General features: G+C 39.4%; 2 protein-coding genes and 2 non-coding genes across 4 annotated transcripts in view; 1 reads left to right on the top strand and 3 right to left on the bottom strand.

Annotated features, from left to right (window-relative positions):
- Positions 1–10,022, top strand: part of rab6ba (RAB6B, member RAS oncogene family a) — a 29,170-nt gene extending 19,148 nt beyond the window's left edge. Inside the window, exons 3-8 of the mRNA XM_054789616.1 lie at positions 867–920; positions 1,038–1,143; positions 2,804–2,915; positions 5,064–5,157; positions 6,321–6,387; positions 7,444–10,022. Of these exons, the coding sequence (XP_054645591.1) occupies positions 867–920; positions 1,038–1,143; positions 2,804–2,915; positions 5,064–5,157; positions 6,321–6,387; positions 7,444–7,508 (498 nt within the window). The 3' untranslated portion in view covers positions 7,509–10,022. The remainder of the gene's footprint in view (positions 1–866; positions 921–1,037; positions 1,144–2,803; positions 2,916–5,063; positions 5,158–6,320; positions 6,388–7,443) is intronic.
- A 1,263-nt stretch (positions 10,023–11,285) lies between these two features.
- Positions 11,286–13,527, bottom strand: im:7152348 (uncharacterized protein LOC559250 homolog). The gene is made up of 4 exons (XM_054789617.1): positions 13,392–13,527; positions 12,540–12,892; positions 11,654–11,752; positions 11,286–11,587 (listed from the first exon to the last, which is right to left on the bottom strand). The coding sequence occupies exons 2-4, from the start codon at positions 12,866–12,868 to the stop codon at positions 11,512–11,514; spliced, it is 504 nt and encodes a 167-aa protein (XP_054645592.1). The 5' UTR covers positions 12,869–12,892; positions 13,392–13,527; the 3' UTR covers positions 11,286–11,511.
- Positions 13,528–13,720: 193 nt separating this feature from the next.
- On the bottom strand, positions 13,721–13,792 carry trnap-ugg (transfer RNA proline (anticodon UGG)). The gene has a single exon. It is a non-coding gene; the product is annotated as a tRNA-Pro (tRNA).
- A 245-nt stretch (positions 13,793–14,037) lies between these two features.
- Positions 14,038–14,109, bottom strand: trnap-cgg (transfer RNA proline (anticodon CGG)). Its single transcript has one exon. It is a non-coding gene; the product is annotated as a tRNA-Pro (tRNA).
- Between the last annotated feature and the right edge of the window lie 229 nt (positions 14,110–14,338).

The following is a 14,338-nucleotide window of genomic DNA, read 5'->3' as shown; positions in this document are numbered from 1 at the left end:
GTGATCAAGCTGCTGATGTCCAAGCGGGCAGTGGGTACTTTGCTGCGCTGCCTAACGCAGAAGAACACACTTCCTGTATACAGGAGACAAATATGAGCGTTCATGAACTAAATGTATGGTACCAAATGTCTGGTACCTGTACCAGGTACAGTATAAACATGGGGATTGAGCTTCCTGGTTTGGGCTCAAATGGGACACATCACCCGAGGCGATCATAGCAGGAGAAGACGTGTGCTTGCCTACTGCCAGAGAATTCAGTGCCATCTGCTGTAGAATAATACCAATTTTAGGATTAAGTCCACACATACACGCCCAACATTTTATTTACAGACGTGGACCATCAATGCTCTAATCATAGCTGGATGTTTATTTAGAGCACAGATGTCAAACTCAAGGCCGAGGGGGCCAGATTCGGCGAGTCATATAGTTTTTTGTGGCCTGAAAATAATGCAGGTCAAAAAGACACTTAAAAAAAAAAGTCTTATATTTTTTATTCTTAAATATTTTTTAATAAATGATTTTATGTATTTTTTATTTAGTACATAATAATTTAAAAAATAATTTCAAGAAAAATATTCCTCATGCAGCGGTAGATAAAGCTGCTGGATGCTGCTACTGCCACCTTGTAAAGTTAAAGAAAAGATGTTGCCTACAGCCACCGCTATTATGTCAATGTTGTTTGAATTATAGACTATTTGCTTGTGGAGACTAGACACCCGGCAACTGTAGGAGATTCTGTGGTTGATTGTAAGATTTACTGTAATATATAATCCTTTTTCAAGGTACAGTGTATTTTTCAGTGGAAATGCTGTTTCTTGCTCTATCAGTGTTGACTCATCCATGGATTTCCTCTCTCCACAAACAAGGCAACCATCGGAATTGACTTCCTGTCGAAAACCATGTATCTGGAAGACCGAACGGTAAGACATTGTCTTCACTATACTGGTGCGTGTGTGTGTGTGTGTGGCATTCAAGAAAGTTTGTTCATGTGTGTATCGTCTTTATCATCTCATGTCTCTCTCGTTTCTGACCGTCAGGTGAGGCTGCAGCTGTGGGACACAGCAGGACAAGAGCGCTTCAGGAGCCTCATCCCCAGCTACATACGAGACTCCACGGTGGCCGTGGTCGTCTACGACATCACGAGTATGTGTCACACCTTATGCTCAAGGTGGAGTTTGTGTTAACAGTGGAGGTCTATCGTGAAGGTTCATTTGTTTGGTTTATTACCAAAGCTTTTTTGAGACACTGAATTTATTTAACTGAATTTTTTGTGTTTGAATTTTGTGAATTAAAGTTTTAAAAATTATTTTATGCTGAAAATGTCATTGAATACCATTTTTTAAGCAAAATGCATGTTTTGAAATTCAGTTTATTAAAATACGGAGTTTCAAAATTAAGTTTACAAAAACCGCAAGTGTCTGTGTGACTTTTGAAACATCCAACCTATTTACACAGAATTTTTTTCGAAACTGAATTTTCAAACACGCATTTTGCTAAAGAATTTTTATTCAGTTACATTTTCCACATAATTTGATGTTGAAAAAAAGTCAGTTTACAAAATGGAAAAGCAAAAAAATTCAATTACATAAATTTAAACACATTTTTTAATCATATTAAAACTTATTACCAAAGCTTTTTTAGACACTGAATTTACCCAACTGAATTTTTTGAGTTTTAATTTTGTGGACTTTTTTTATGCTGAAAATGTAATTGAATAAAAATTTGTAAGCAAAATGCATGGTTTGAAATTTAGTTCATTAAAATACAGAGTCTCAAAATTGAGTTAGCTACAATACGGTGTTTGAAAATTCAGTTTATAAAAATCAGTGCAAATAAATTCACTGTTTCAAAATTCACATATACACCTCCGGGAAATCAATACTGAATAAAAGGATTGTGTCTCAGAGCCAGCCAGTCAGGCGTAAAATGTGACATGGGTCTTAAAATCTGGAAGTGTATGTGTGAATTTTGAAACATCAAAATAATCTACACTTTTTTTTTTTTAAATCACCGTATTTTAATCAACTACAGTTCAAAAAATGCATTTTGCTTACAAATTTGTATTCAATGAACTTTTCTGTATAATTTGGTATTTTAAAAAATCGGTTCACAAAATTCAAATGCAAAAAATTCAGTTTCATAAGTTCAAAAATAAAATAAAAAATCTTTGGTTATCCAGAAACAAATTAACTTTCATATCGATACACTACAGGGAGCGGAAGTTTGTGAGTAATATTTATTTACAAAGTGAAACTAGTCATACCAACTTTCGGTGCATCCTACTGTTAATGCAAAGTGTTGCATGTTATATTGTTATATTATTGTTATCTACGGAGACCAAAGTAGCACTAAGTCTATTTTCTTTTCTGACAAAATTCATCACACACAGTATACTATACAATATAGTTTCATCTGATTTGCATACTGCACTGACAGGCCTTCACTATGCACAAACAGTCAAAATTGTTAAAGTTTGCCGTTTATTTTTATGGACGCTGTGGGAGACATTTGACATTTTTTTATGTCATAAACAAGACGGCGCCGCCTGTGAGTGCTTTTAGATGGGGTGAGGGGCACACAGCAGCATGAGCTGCTTCGTCTCCAAAAGTGTTCAATAAGAAAAAGTCACTACATTTGAAAAACACAGTCCAGAGGGGTGTGAATGCTCACTAAATATATCCACAAAGTTGCTACGTTGGGAACTTTGATTCCGCCTGCAATGCATTCGTATTATTATTCTCTGGCAGACCAGGTGCAAGAAGCAGTGTTACGATGACATCTACTGTCCATCTTCTCTCCACAGACGTCAACTCCTTCCAGCAGACGTCCAAGTGGATCGATGACGTGAGAACAGAGAGGGGAAGTGACGTCATCATCATGTTAGTGGGCAATAAGACGGACCTGGCAGATAAGAGGTTCGTAGGAAACTCTCCAGGCCACATTTTGTCACCATAATTGCATATTCGCAGACTAAATTGATGACTGTAACCTGCCTGCTAGATTATAGCTATACCAGGGGTGTCCAAAGTAAGGCCTGGCAGGCCATGTGCAGCCATTGACACATTCTACCATTCTGCCATTCAGTGAAGCACAAATAAGCTGCACTCTTTGAAGGTCTTGACGTTCTTACCAGCTCGTCGATCTTGTTCGGTAGTGAATTCACGTTTCCCATGATAACATAAGGTACCGAAGGCTTGAATCTCCACTTCCTTGCTAGTCATTTCACTTTCATTTTAGGCCCAGCCTTGACTGCTGTCTCGATATCAAAGAGTAGACAGGGAATCACACCGGTGCCATACGTCGCTCACATGGCACAAAAAAATGTGCTTGAATAAACAGCTGCTTGAAAGGCAGCCACTCGTGGCGGCCGTGTTAATTCCACGACATACATACATACGTATATATAATAGATAGATAGTAGGTAAGACATAGATAAGTAAGACATGAGAGAGAAGAAAAATAAATAAAATAGAATAAGAATAAATAAGTAAATAAATACGGAACAGATCACGTCAAATTTGTAGTGCAATATACATAATAAGTAATAAGTAATAATAATAATACATAATAAGGTAATAAATCCTGTCCAGTCCAGTCCTTCCACGACAGGAGATATGTGATGTTACATATATTGGTGTGGGTATCGGATGATATCGGAATCGGAAATTGAGAATTGGACAGTATCGGCATATCGGTTATCTGCAAAAAAAAACAATATTGGACATCCCTAAAAAAATGGAAGAAAAGAGCAGTAATTTTATAAGAATAACGTCAAAATATTAGGAGAAAAATGTTATAATATTAAGAAAAAAATGGTCATCATTCCAAAAAAACTAAACTCTAACTAACTAATTTTACAATCACGTCTTAAATTATGAGAAAAAAAAATATTTTAGAAGCATAAAGTTGAAATATTAAAAAGGAAGGAAGGAAGTTTTTTTTTTTAAGTCCTAATATGAGAAACAAAACAAAGAATAAAGGTGCAACTTTTGGAAAATTAGGTTGGGAAAAAGTACAGTATTATGATAATTAAATCAAAATATTTTGAGATAAAGTCATAAAATTATGAGAAAAAAACGTTCATAAAAATATTGGAACTACATGTAAACAAAAAATGAAAAAATGAGCTAAAAAGTGCAATTTAAGGAGAAAAGGTTCATATTAATAATATGCTTTGTCACCTATAGCAATATACAATTGATATTTGTATCAAAGAAGGTCAAAAATATTAATTTCAAAATATTTGTATTTCAAAATTTTAAAAAAAGGACTTCAGACTATCAGACAATTAGATTAAATATTTTCATGTAATTTTTGACTTGCTGTCCGCGACCCAACTGGGATGGGTCTGCGACACACCAGTTGAGAAACACTGTAGCACAAAGCGTCAGATGGAGGATGCTTTTTCTTTAAATTTTGGTTTACAAAATGTAAAATATCAAAGTGGTCCCCGCAGTCTTTTATTATTCAGTATTATTCAGCCCTTGGCGGAAAAAGGTTTGGGCCCCTCTGATACTCTCTATACTGTCAAAGATTGCAGCCATTAGCATCAATCCTTTACCGTGTTATTATGTTGGATGTCAGCTTTATCGTTTCCACTCCCATCCTGTGGAATAGTGAGAAATATATTGCTTTCCGTGTGGGAGTCAGTGATGTGAATTGGAGGTGACACCATAGCTCTTATTTCACCACTGCATGTAGTGATGAACTTACCTTTCTGTCCCACACGGTCACGTGCGAGAAGGATAGTGTGCGTCCATTATGCAATGGTGATGATGAGCAAACCTTACTGTCGCTTCGGCGCGTGCGTCTGGAAATAGCGCCGATCAGGTGGTGCAGTTACGTAAATATCCTTCTTTTCTGCACATAGCGTGGTTGTGTGCCGAGATGCACTTCACGTCCCGTGTTCAGGCCAAGAGCGTCACTTGGAACAACAAAATTCTACACTGTAGTAATGGAAGTTGAAATCATGTGCTCCAGGGTCAAACTGTCATTGTGAAAGCTTGTTCGCTGTGCAGGTTGGTTGAAGATGAGAATGATGATGCTCTTTGGTCTACTGACAGGCAAATCGGCATTGAGGAAGGCGAGCAGAGGGCCAAAGAGCTGAGCGTCATGTTCATAGAGACCAGCGCGAAGACAGGTTACAACGTCAAACAGGTGAGAGAGCTGCTTTAAAGGTCACATATTACAGTATTTTTTAACAATATTTTTTAACAATATAACCATTTTTTAAACAAATTCTGTGGTACAATAGTGCATTGAAGGGGTGTCAAATGAAAAATGAAAGGATGATATTTTGATTTGATATTATGTAAAGCAACACATGTACTGTAGATATGCTAGGAAGTTATGTTTTTCAAGAAAAAACTGCATCTCAGATTTGTGATATAGGTGAACAAAATCAAAAAACCAATTTTTGCTGTTGTTAATATTTCATCTTTCTGTCTAGTTGGCAAGTGGGGTGGCGGGAGAGCCACCACATAGCTCTGCCACTGCTTCACCAAAGAATATTTACCAAAGAATATTTTTAGATGACACCTGTATTTAATGACAAATGAGCACAATGAGTGGAGATGTGCTTTGTAAATAAAATTCACCCTCCCACGCAGCTCACCACCACAGCTTCCAAAAATCCTAGGGAAAACACTGTTTATTCTTGTAAAATTACTGCATCTTTTTGTATTTACCCTGTTGTTGTTGGGGTTATTTTTAAGTTTTCTTGTTAAATTATATCCATCGATTCATCTTCTACGGCGCTTATCCTCTCTAGGGTTGCATGTATGCTGGAGACTATCCTAGCTGACTTCGGGCAAGAGGCAGGGACTGGTCGCCAGCCAGTCGCAGGGCACATATAGGCAAACAACCGTTCACACTCACATTCATACCTTTCATACAATTGAGAGTCGCCAATTAACCTTACATGCATGTGTTTTTAGAATGTGGGAGGAAACCGGAGTACCCAGAAAAAACCCACGCACGCACAGGGAGATCATACAAACTCCACACAGAGATGCCCAACGGAGATTCAAACCCAGATTTTCCAGATCTCCTGACTGCATGGCCAACATGCTAACCACTCGTCCACCGTGCGGCTCGTTGAATCATATTTTAAAAATGAAAAAACATCCACGGGCTCCCAGGCCGCAGCCTTGATGCTTGAATTTAGACAGTTGGCAGGACGGATAATTTGCATTTTAAGATGTGTAGCAACGCCTACTTTTTTTTTTTACAAAGTGGTTGGTGAGAGACTTCTGGTCCTTGGCAACATGACATGAAAGACAGCCGAAATTATGTATGTACGCTTCCTCTTCCTTTTGCAGTTGTTTCGCCGTGTGGCTGCCGCTCTCCCCGGGATGGAAAGCATGCAGGAGACGAGCAAAGAAGGGAGTATCCTTTCACACGTCTGTTGGAAATTCACCTTGACAAATCCCTCAATTTAGGATAACTTAAGATGGCTTTTTTTTCATTTGACTTCTGATGTGATGTGATGTCATCAAAGAACTGTCACTTTCAGGACGTTGATGGTTCTCTTGATGGTTCTTTGCCTGTTTGCAAACAAACAGTACTTACTTCTCCACTGTCAGAAGTTGGCATGCACTTTTTCACACCCTGCTACCAGTTTACCTATGACGATGGTAGATTACCTAAAGGGGCGGAGTTTGACAGTGCATTGTGCTGATTGGTTGACAGAGAATGATCATTTCCTGTAATCAAAAAATAAAGCATGTCTTCTGTCAATCTATATATCAATAACATAGATTCTAATACATATTATATTCAATACATATCCAATGTTTTCATTAATGATCGCTGAGTTTTTGTATTATATATTTTTATATGTATTGTTATTTTAAGATATTTTTGTATTTTGTATACATATAATTAATTTTTATTTTTAATTAATTAGAGAAATATTTTATGTGTATTATTTTTAAATAGATTTTTATATTTGTTATAGATCATTTTTGTTTCACATATTGTTCAGCGTCTTTGTGTCACTAAAAAAGCATAAATGTTATTCATTACATCAAGTTTTTGTATTGTATGTTCTATATGTATTATTTTTACATGATTTTTATATTTTTATACATGTAATTATGTTACAAATATTTTATCTGTATTATTTTTAAATTGATTTTTTAATATGGATATTTTTTACATATTGGTCAGCGTTTTAGTGTCAGTTAAACATTATATAAATGTTATTTATTTTTAATGGTAACATTAAAAGTAATAAATATAAAATACATAAAATGAATAATAATAAATAAATAAGAGCCTTTTGTGAAACAGCCCCATCTTGTGGTAGCAAAGGGGTACAACAGTCTAGAAACTGCCTGTGTGGATTGATGTAAAAAAATAATTGATTGCTCAGTTTTTTCTTTCTCTCCTGATACCTAACCTCCATCATCATGTTCACACTTCCTTAATTGCCTCTTCCAGTGATCGACATCAAGTTGGACAAACCGCAGGAGGCGCAGGCGACTGAGGCGGGATGCTCGTGTTAATCGCCACGGGCAGCAGTCGTCGCGACCCGTTTCCACCCCCAACCCCCAACGCTTCTTATGTTGCTTCCTTTTGCTTTGAAGGCCTCGTCCTGGTCCTGACTGCTGGTCAGTGCTGACAAAGAGCAACATGTCGATGCTGAAGCTGCCAAAAAGAGTCCAAACACGAAGGTTACTGTAACGTCCACAATACCCCCCCACACCTCCGCTTTGTTTTTGTATTTTTTTGATATGCGCTCATGTTGTTTTGAAGCGATGTTTGACATCAAGGATGATTCCGCCTTCCAATGTTAGCGTCCTGGGGGATCCACCACTGAGCCTTTTAGAACAAGTATCCATGCATGCTTCTGTCTGTGTCAGGTAACATCACACACACACACACACACACCATGTCAGTGTGCTACTTTGTGTATATACACATTGTCACACTGCTGTAAATATGTGAGCGGAGGACAACCTTTGACCTTTAACACTGCATGAGACGAGTATGTCCATCTGTACTGTCCATCTTTCCAGTACCGGTCCACGCAGTAAACCTTTATTTATAGTGGAGCCTCTAAAGTAGAACGCTGCTAAAAGACGGTACAATACACCAGTTTCCAGGAAAAGTCGCGCATGACGTCCTGCGACTGCTCATTTCTATCTACCGTGTGGCGCATCTTCGACGAGTGTCACTTGTTAACGTCCAAGTCTGACTAGCTGGCTAGTTTATTGCTTTAACCCACGGGTGTCCCAACTTTACACCGAGGGCGACATAGTGGAAAATGAAAGGATGCAATTTTGTAAAGCAACACATGTAGATATGCTAAGAAGGTATATATTTCAAGAAAAAACTGCATCTCTGCTTCGTGATATCGGTGGAAAAGCCAGTTATTAGTATCAACTTTGCTGTTTTGTGTCCCATTTTTGCTGTTGTTTTTTTAAATTTTCCAAATATTTTAACTTTCTTCTTAAATAATCTTTGTAAATTTTCTACTCTGCCTTTATATTTCTTATATTTCAACTGTGTGCTACTAAAGTGGGTTTATTTTTTCTCACAATATTACAAGTTTATTCTCATAAAATTACAACTTTTTTTCGCATTAGAATGCAACTTTTTCGTCATAATATTTCACTTTATTCTCATAAAATTACAGCTTTTCTCTATTTCTGCTGTTGTTTCTTTCTTTTCTTTTTTTTCTTTGTTTTCCAACTATTTCAACCTTCTTAGAAATTTTTTGGAACTTTTTTTTGTAATGTTTTGCGTTTATTCCTATAATATTATGACTTTTTTCCTAACATAATTTTCCTGATTTAAAAAAAAAATTTAATGTGTTTTTACAAAATATTTCAATTTTACGCTATTAAATTAAAGTTATTTTTCCTCCTAATATTGCGATGTTATTCTTTTAAAATTACGACTTTTTCCTCTTTAGATTACAACTTTTTTCTCTCAATATTTTGACTTTGTTCTTGCAAAATTACTGCTGATTTTTCCTGTTTTTTGTTTTTTTTTTTTAGAATGTGCCACAGGCCAATAAAAAAAACAGCTGCAAGTCGCAAATGGGCCCTGGGCCGCAGTTTGGACGCTCCTGCTTTAACCTTTTACTGGTCACACTGCTTAACTTCTTTTTACGCTTGTGAGACATTTAAGAACGTTGTCATTCTTAAGTTAAGGCTCTTAGTTTTTATATTGGCAGTGGATAACTAAAAAAAAAAATGCCTGTGCGGTCATTAAAGGTTTTCTGATGGCCACAGCTTGATCCTGGAACAGATGATTTCCTCAGTTGTTTGTGGGAAGAAACTGTGTACGGTGTTAGAGGCTCCACTGTATGTTAGAGGAATTGACAGTAAATGTAACATGTTATGTGTGACGTCACGTGGAAAAGACTTTCTAAGTAAATCAGCACACTTTGAGCAAACGTCCATCACGTGCACGTATTTATTGTTTTACTACAAGAATGTACACCCTGCTGTCGTGTCGCAGCACCGTTTGATTTCATGAGTAATGGTCATTGAGGGCGGGGCCATGATTGTACAGAGCATGTCTCCCCCCCAAACCCTGAATAAACATGTCTTACTGACACAGCAACATGAACAGCATGAGCTGGAGCTGGAGCGATGTGCAGAACTCGTGCAGGCCATTTCTTGGTGCATTAGTGGATGTTGATGGTCCCCGTGTTGAATCATAACTCTGTCCGGATGTGGCTCCACACTCAGTTCTTGAGCCAGAATTTTCCTTTGACCTTTTTTGAACCCTTGGTCCAGGTGTTGAAGATCTTGGTGGAGCCTTCATTGGTCAAAAGGCCATTGGTCATGAGCAGATGGTCTTCCTGCAAGCGTAGCTCCTGCTCTTAGTGCTGCTACCTGTCATGATAACACATTCTCCTGGACGATAATTGTCCTACAAATTATCGCAGAGAAATGATATTATTGGCAACAATATTTTGAGAGCATTTTTTCATGAATGTAATGATAATATATGGCATAAAAATGTGAGTACACCGTATCAAAAGCAATAAACTTTTAATTTCTCAATAGTATTTAACATTGTCATTGGGATGTCAAGAGCTTTAAAATCAAATAAACTAAACAGCATATTAAACAAACAAAAAGGAAAATAAATTAAAATAGCCAAAAATTGCATTTAAATAAAAACCATAATCAATCCCAATATTTCTCGTTGTGAATCAGTGTTATTTTTGTTATTGTCCGAATATTGAAAAAAAAGACCCAGAAAAATAACCCGGGCATGCTGTGAAGTTCCCATTGTGTGTCAATGCGGACCTCAGCTCATTTGCATATACACTTGCTTGATTCACCTTTAGCAAGAGTGTGTGTGTGAAATACGCTGTTTACATTTAATGAGGTGAGACGTTTTGTCAGACGTTTGGTCAAGTACATGTTTTGGATGCAGCAAATCGCGTTTGGTGCACAATGAGGTGTTATACTTGGGGAACCACAGCAGCTGAAACATAAGTTCCACCGCTCTGTGTTATTTTTTCCACTGTCTTTGTCATGTCACAAAATGACGGTGCGCAAACGGGCTGAAGTTGACATCAGATGGTGTTTTATACACAGCAGGCACCAACAAATTTTTCCATTGTGTAGCACACTACACACACAGCTAGCAAGTTGTGCACTCGCTAGCGTCTGTAGCGCACCCCTCCTCACTGGGATAAAGAAACTGAATGACTGACAGGAGGGGTCACTCACTCCGTTCATTCCGCTATAGAAGCAACGCGCTCAGGTGTTGAGACAGATGCACAGAGTGAACCCCCTTGTCACCCAGCCTGTTCGGTAGAGAGAGAGGAGGAAAACAAACACGCATGCACATGTCAATATACGAGGCCGGCAAAATGATCAAGTTTGTTTTTATTTATTGTGCAGTTGAGTTAGTGATGATTGTGGCAGGTCTAAGTGCCGCTCTTGCTGCTGCTGTAGGTGCTGCCCTTGCTCCCGCTATTTGTCCAGCTGGTGTGGATGATCTTTGAGAGGCCAGCAAAGCCAAGCGCTGTCAATGCGGGCTTGACGAGATGATCTGATCCTTATGCGTTGGCCGCCAAACTGGATCGTCTTGGTCCATCCCAGTCAGAAACCAGTCTCATAGAATAAGTGAAAGTGAAACCCTCGTTTCATTGATTGGTTTTCATGCGCTGCACCCAAACAAATGATTTTAACCACAATGATGAGGACCCAGTACTGTCACATGTCCTCCAACATGGAATCTTTGCCAGATGCTCCATGAATGCTCCCCACAATCCTCTTTCACGCTTCAGCGACTCTTTTGTCAGGTCAAAAGTAACCTTGTTGTGGTGTGATGAAGGAGCCCACCACAAACGCTGCTGTCCTCTAACGTACACAAATGAAGTACACACTACTGTGGTTGTCATAAATAAAAAAGTAGTTTTTATTATTTTGTGTTGAAGAGTGAGACCATCTGCTCTCTGAAGCAAATCCACAGCAGCAGCTGGGAGAACTCAGCCTAGAATAAATAATAAGCGGGACACGGGGGTGGGGGGGCATGTCAACGGCCTCCACATCCCAAACTGGAGTGTTTTTCATCATCTTCACTGGAAAGTCTGCGCCAGGACTTCATTTCCCTTCAAGGAAAACCACGTAAATACAATATCAGTGCATATTTGCTGGGGGTGGGGGTCAGGACTTACACGTTGCTGCTGGCCACCATCCTCTCAGGAGAGCGCCTGGTCAGCCTCAGCTTCCTCCAGAAGAAGATGCCAAACTTCACACGCTTCCGGCGGGGAATGCTGTGGACCGAGTCACAAAACATGCTTATTAGTATTCATCATGAGAGGATGCAATGCGGGACAAAGCCAGCTGATGGCGTCACAGCGAAAGAACTCTACGAGTTTGAAGGAAGCTCAGCAACGTGCCAACACACTGCCAACGAAGGTGGGCGTGGCCTAAGAGAAACGTCCTCCTCAAAAGCAACATTTTTTCCAGCAGATAAAAAGTACTCGCACTAAAAACACCACAGCCCTCCTGCCAAATGGAGGATCTTTGACTAGCAGTTTTTGATGTACATTTTTCATGAGGTCCTGAAGAACACTCCTGTCAAATAGAGGCTCTGTGGGTGTGTTTTTTTCCTGAGGATAGAGGATCTTTGATACAGTAGCCTTTCTTGCAGTCGATCCTTGTAAGTAGCACAAAGCTCCTGTTTAATAGAAGATCTTTGACTAGCGTTTTTGTTGCACATCTTTAAAGACAGCAGAGCACTATTTGTGGAGGATGTTTGAAATTTATTTTTTTGCGGTACATCTATTTGAAAAGCTATTATATAGAAAGATTTTTTATGTAGTTTTTGCAGCACATCATTAAAAACACTCCTGTCGTAGAGGATCTTTGACATACCGTTTCAGTAGGTGAAAAGCTAAGCTTGATATCTATTTAGTGAGGTACACATTTAAAGGTATGGCAGAGCCACTATAAAAAGTAATTGTGGATTGGCATCTAGAGATTGCTATGATATGCTGTGATGTATGGTCCAGTGCTGTAATCGTGCTCCCATTTGATTTCTGACAACAAAAGTTATACCATTCTGCTTGGCATGCTCCTTGGAACGAGGCTTCCGTCTTGTGGTTGTTGGCTTCGTCTTTCAGCACGTTGTCGTCCTCGGGTATCTGCTCCCAGAGGCCGCTGTTGACCCACAGCGCCTCCTGCAGGCTGAGGCCCGGCCGGATGCAGGTGACGCGGCGACACAGGGGGCAGCCTACGGTGAGCAGGCCGTTCCTGGCCCGCGTCATGAGGGTCTCCAGGCAGGGCTGGCAGAAGGTGTGTCTGCAGTGGAGCAGCCGCGGGACCCGCTCCGCCCGCGAGAAGGCCAGCAGGCAAACACTGCAGTCGCCCTCACCGCACAGAACCATGGCTACGGCCAGAGATCCACTCCTCTGTGGGGGGGGGGGGAGCCATACAAAAACTGTTAAAAACATCACCTCCACTTTTGCTTTTCCTTTAGATTTTTATTTGTTACTGTGTTGTTGCCACAGAAGAGTACTAGTAATGACAATGGTCAAAAATGTGATGATAACCATAGAACAGGAAATGGAACTGTGCAAAATCAGCTGTGTGAGAACACTTGCCTCTCAGACACCTCCATCTTTATGTTTATCATGTGGAATTAATGTTGAGTACGTATTTTGTTGTCTACATTTTACTGTTATATATTGATGGTTGCACTTTGGCCACTGGCAAAGCATGTCCATACCACCGGTATGATTCAAAGTTAAAAAGGTCTTCCTTCCACCTCAGTCAACGCCTTCACCATTAAAGCAAACAGTTTGACACAAACAGATCGTATTTCTATGTACATTATTTCCCAGGGGACAAAATAAAATAGGCATTACAGCTACAAGTTTTAACACGAATGACATCAAAATAAGTACTTACAGCAGACTTGAAAAGAATAAAAAATAATTCTCAGCAGGTCTTGATCCAGTGAATAAATGGAGGTTTTCTGCTGCCTCTTCATTAGAGGTTGTGCTTGTATTGTGGGGGCGGGACATATTGACACGACCCCCCCCCACCTTCACTATGGACAACAGCTGTGGAAGCACTGAAAATGTCCTTTGTTAAGATTTCAAGGGAGAGCAGATGGAAATACTGGAAGCAGACGTTGGATTAAGATGATGGTGTGGGGGAATTGAAAATCTTTGGTGGAAAGAGGCAGGGGTTATTTCTGAATGTGGGGAATACATTTTATATAAAGTTAGAAAATCGGGCTCGTCCGGGATTTGAACCCGGGACCTCTCGCACCCAAAGCGAGAATCATACCCCTAGACCAACGAGCCACATTACCGTACACTGACATGGTTTAATAATATGTCTGACACTAATGGCGGTGAGCTACTGATTTGTTTTCAACGACGCTGTTTTTCGGCGCAATGCATACAGTACATGCTGCAACACGCTCAGTCCACGAACATTCTCGTTTTCACACCCAACCTGAAATCCGGTTAAAAATCAGGTTTAACGGAAATTATGGTGCCGCCTTCAACAAGCAAAGTCTCCGGGGAGGAAACAAAGTATAAAGAGTGGGCTCGTCCGGGATTTGAACCCGGGACCTCTCGCACCCGAAGCGAGAATCATACCCCTAGACCAACGAGCCACGTGTTTGAATTTGAAGCCCATTTATTATATATAGATTATCAACAGTGACTGGCGCCAGATTAGTGATGATAAATGTCTATTGAATTATATACTCTTGGTGTGCTACAGTTTGGATCATTTTTCGTTAAGAGCAACTACTGTTTTTTTTTAGCTTAGCCTATTTTGGCCTATTATCTTAGCGTTTCCTCCCCATTCACTGCTTCACCCGCCCTCCTTAACGTACGACG

The sequence above is a fragment of the Dunckerocampus dactyliophorus genome, chromosome 10 (assembly GCF_027744805.1).
Source record: "Dunckerocampus dactyliophorus isolate RoL2022-P2 chromosome 10, RoL_Ddac_1.1, whole genome shotgun sequence".
NCBI lineage: Eukaryota > Metazoa > Chordata > Actinopteri > Syngnathiformes > Syngnathidae > Dunckerocampus > Dunckerocampus dactyliophorus.
This window is presented reverse-complemented; position numbering and strand designations above follow the sequence as displayed.

Coding starts and splice junctions, on each gene's coding strand:
- im:7152348 (XM_054789617.1), bottom strand. CDS start 12,868: ATGGTTCTGTGCGGTGAGGGCGACTGCAGTGTTTGCCTGCTGGCCTTC. Junction 11,753..12,539: donor GGAGCATGCCAAGCAGAATG/GTATAACTTTTG, acceptor CTCGGTCCACAG/CATTCCCCGCCGGAAGCGTG. Junction 11,588..11,653: donor ATGGTGGCCAGCAGCAACGT/GTAAGTCCTGAC, acceptor TTTTCCTTGAAG/GGAAATGAAGTCCTGGCGCA.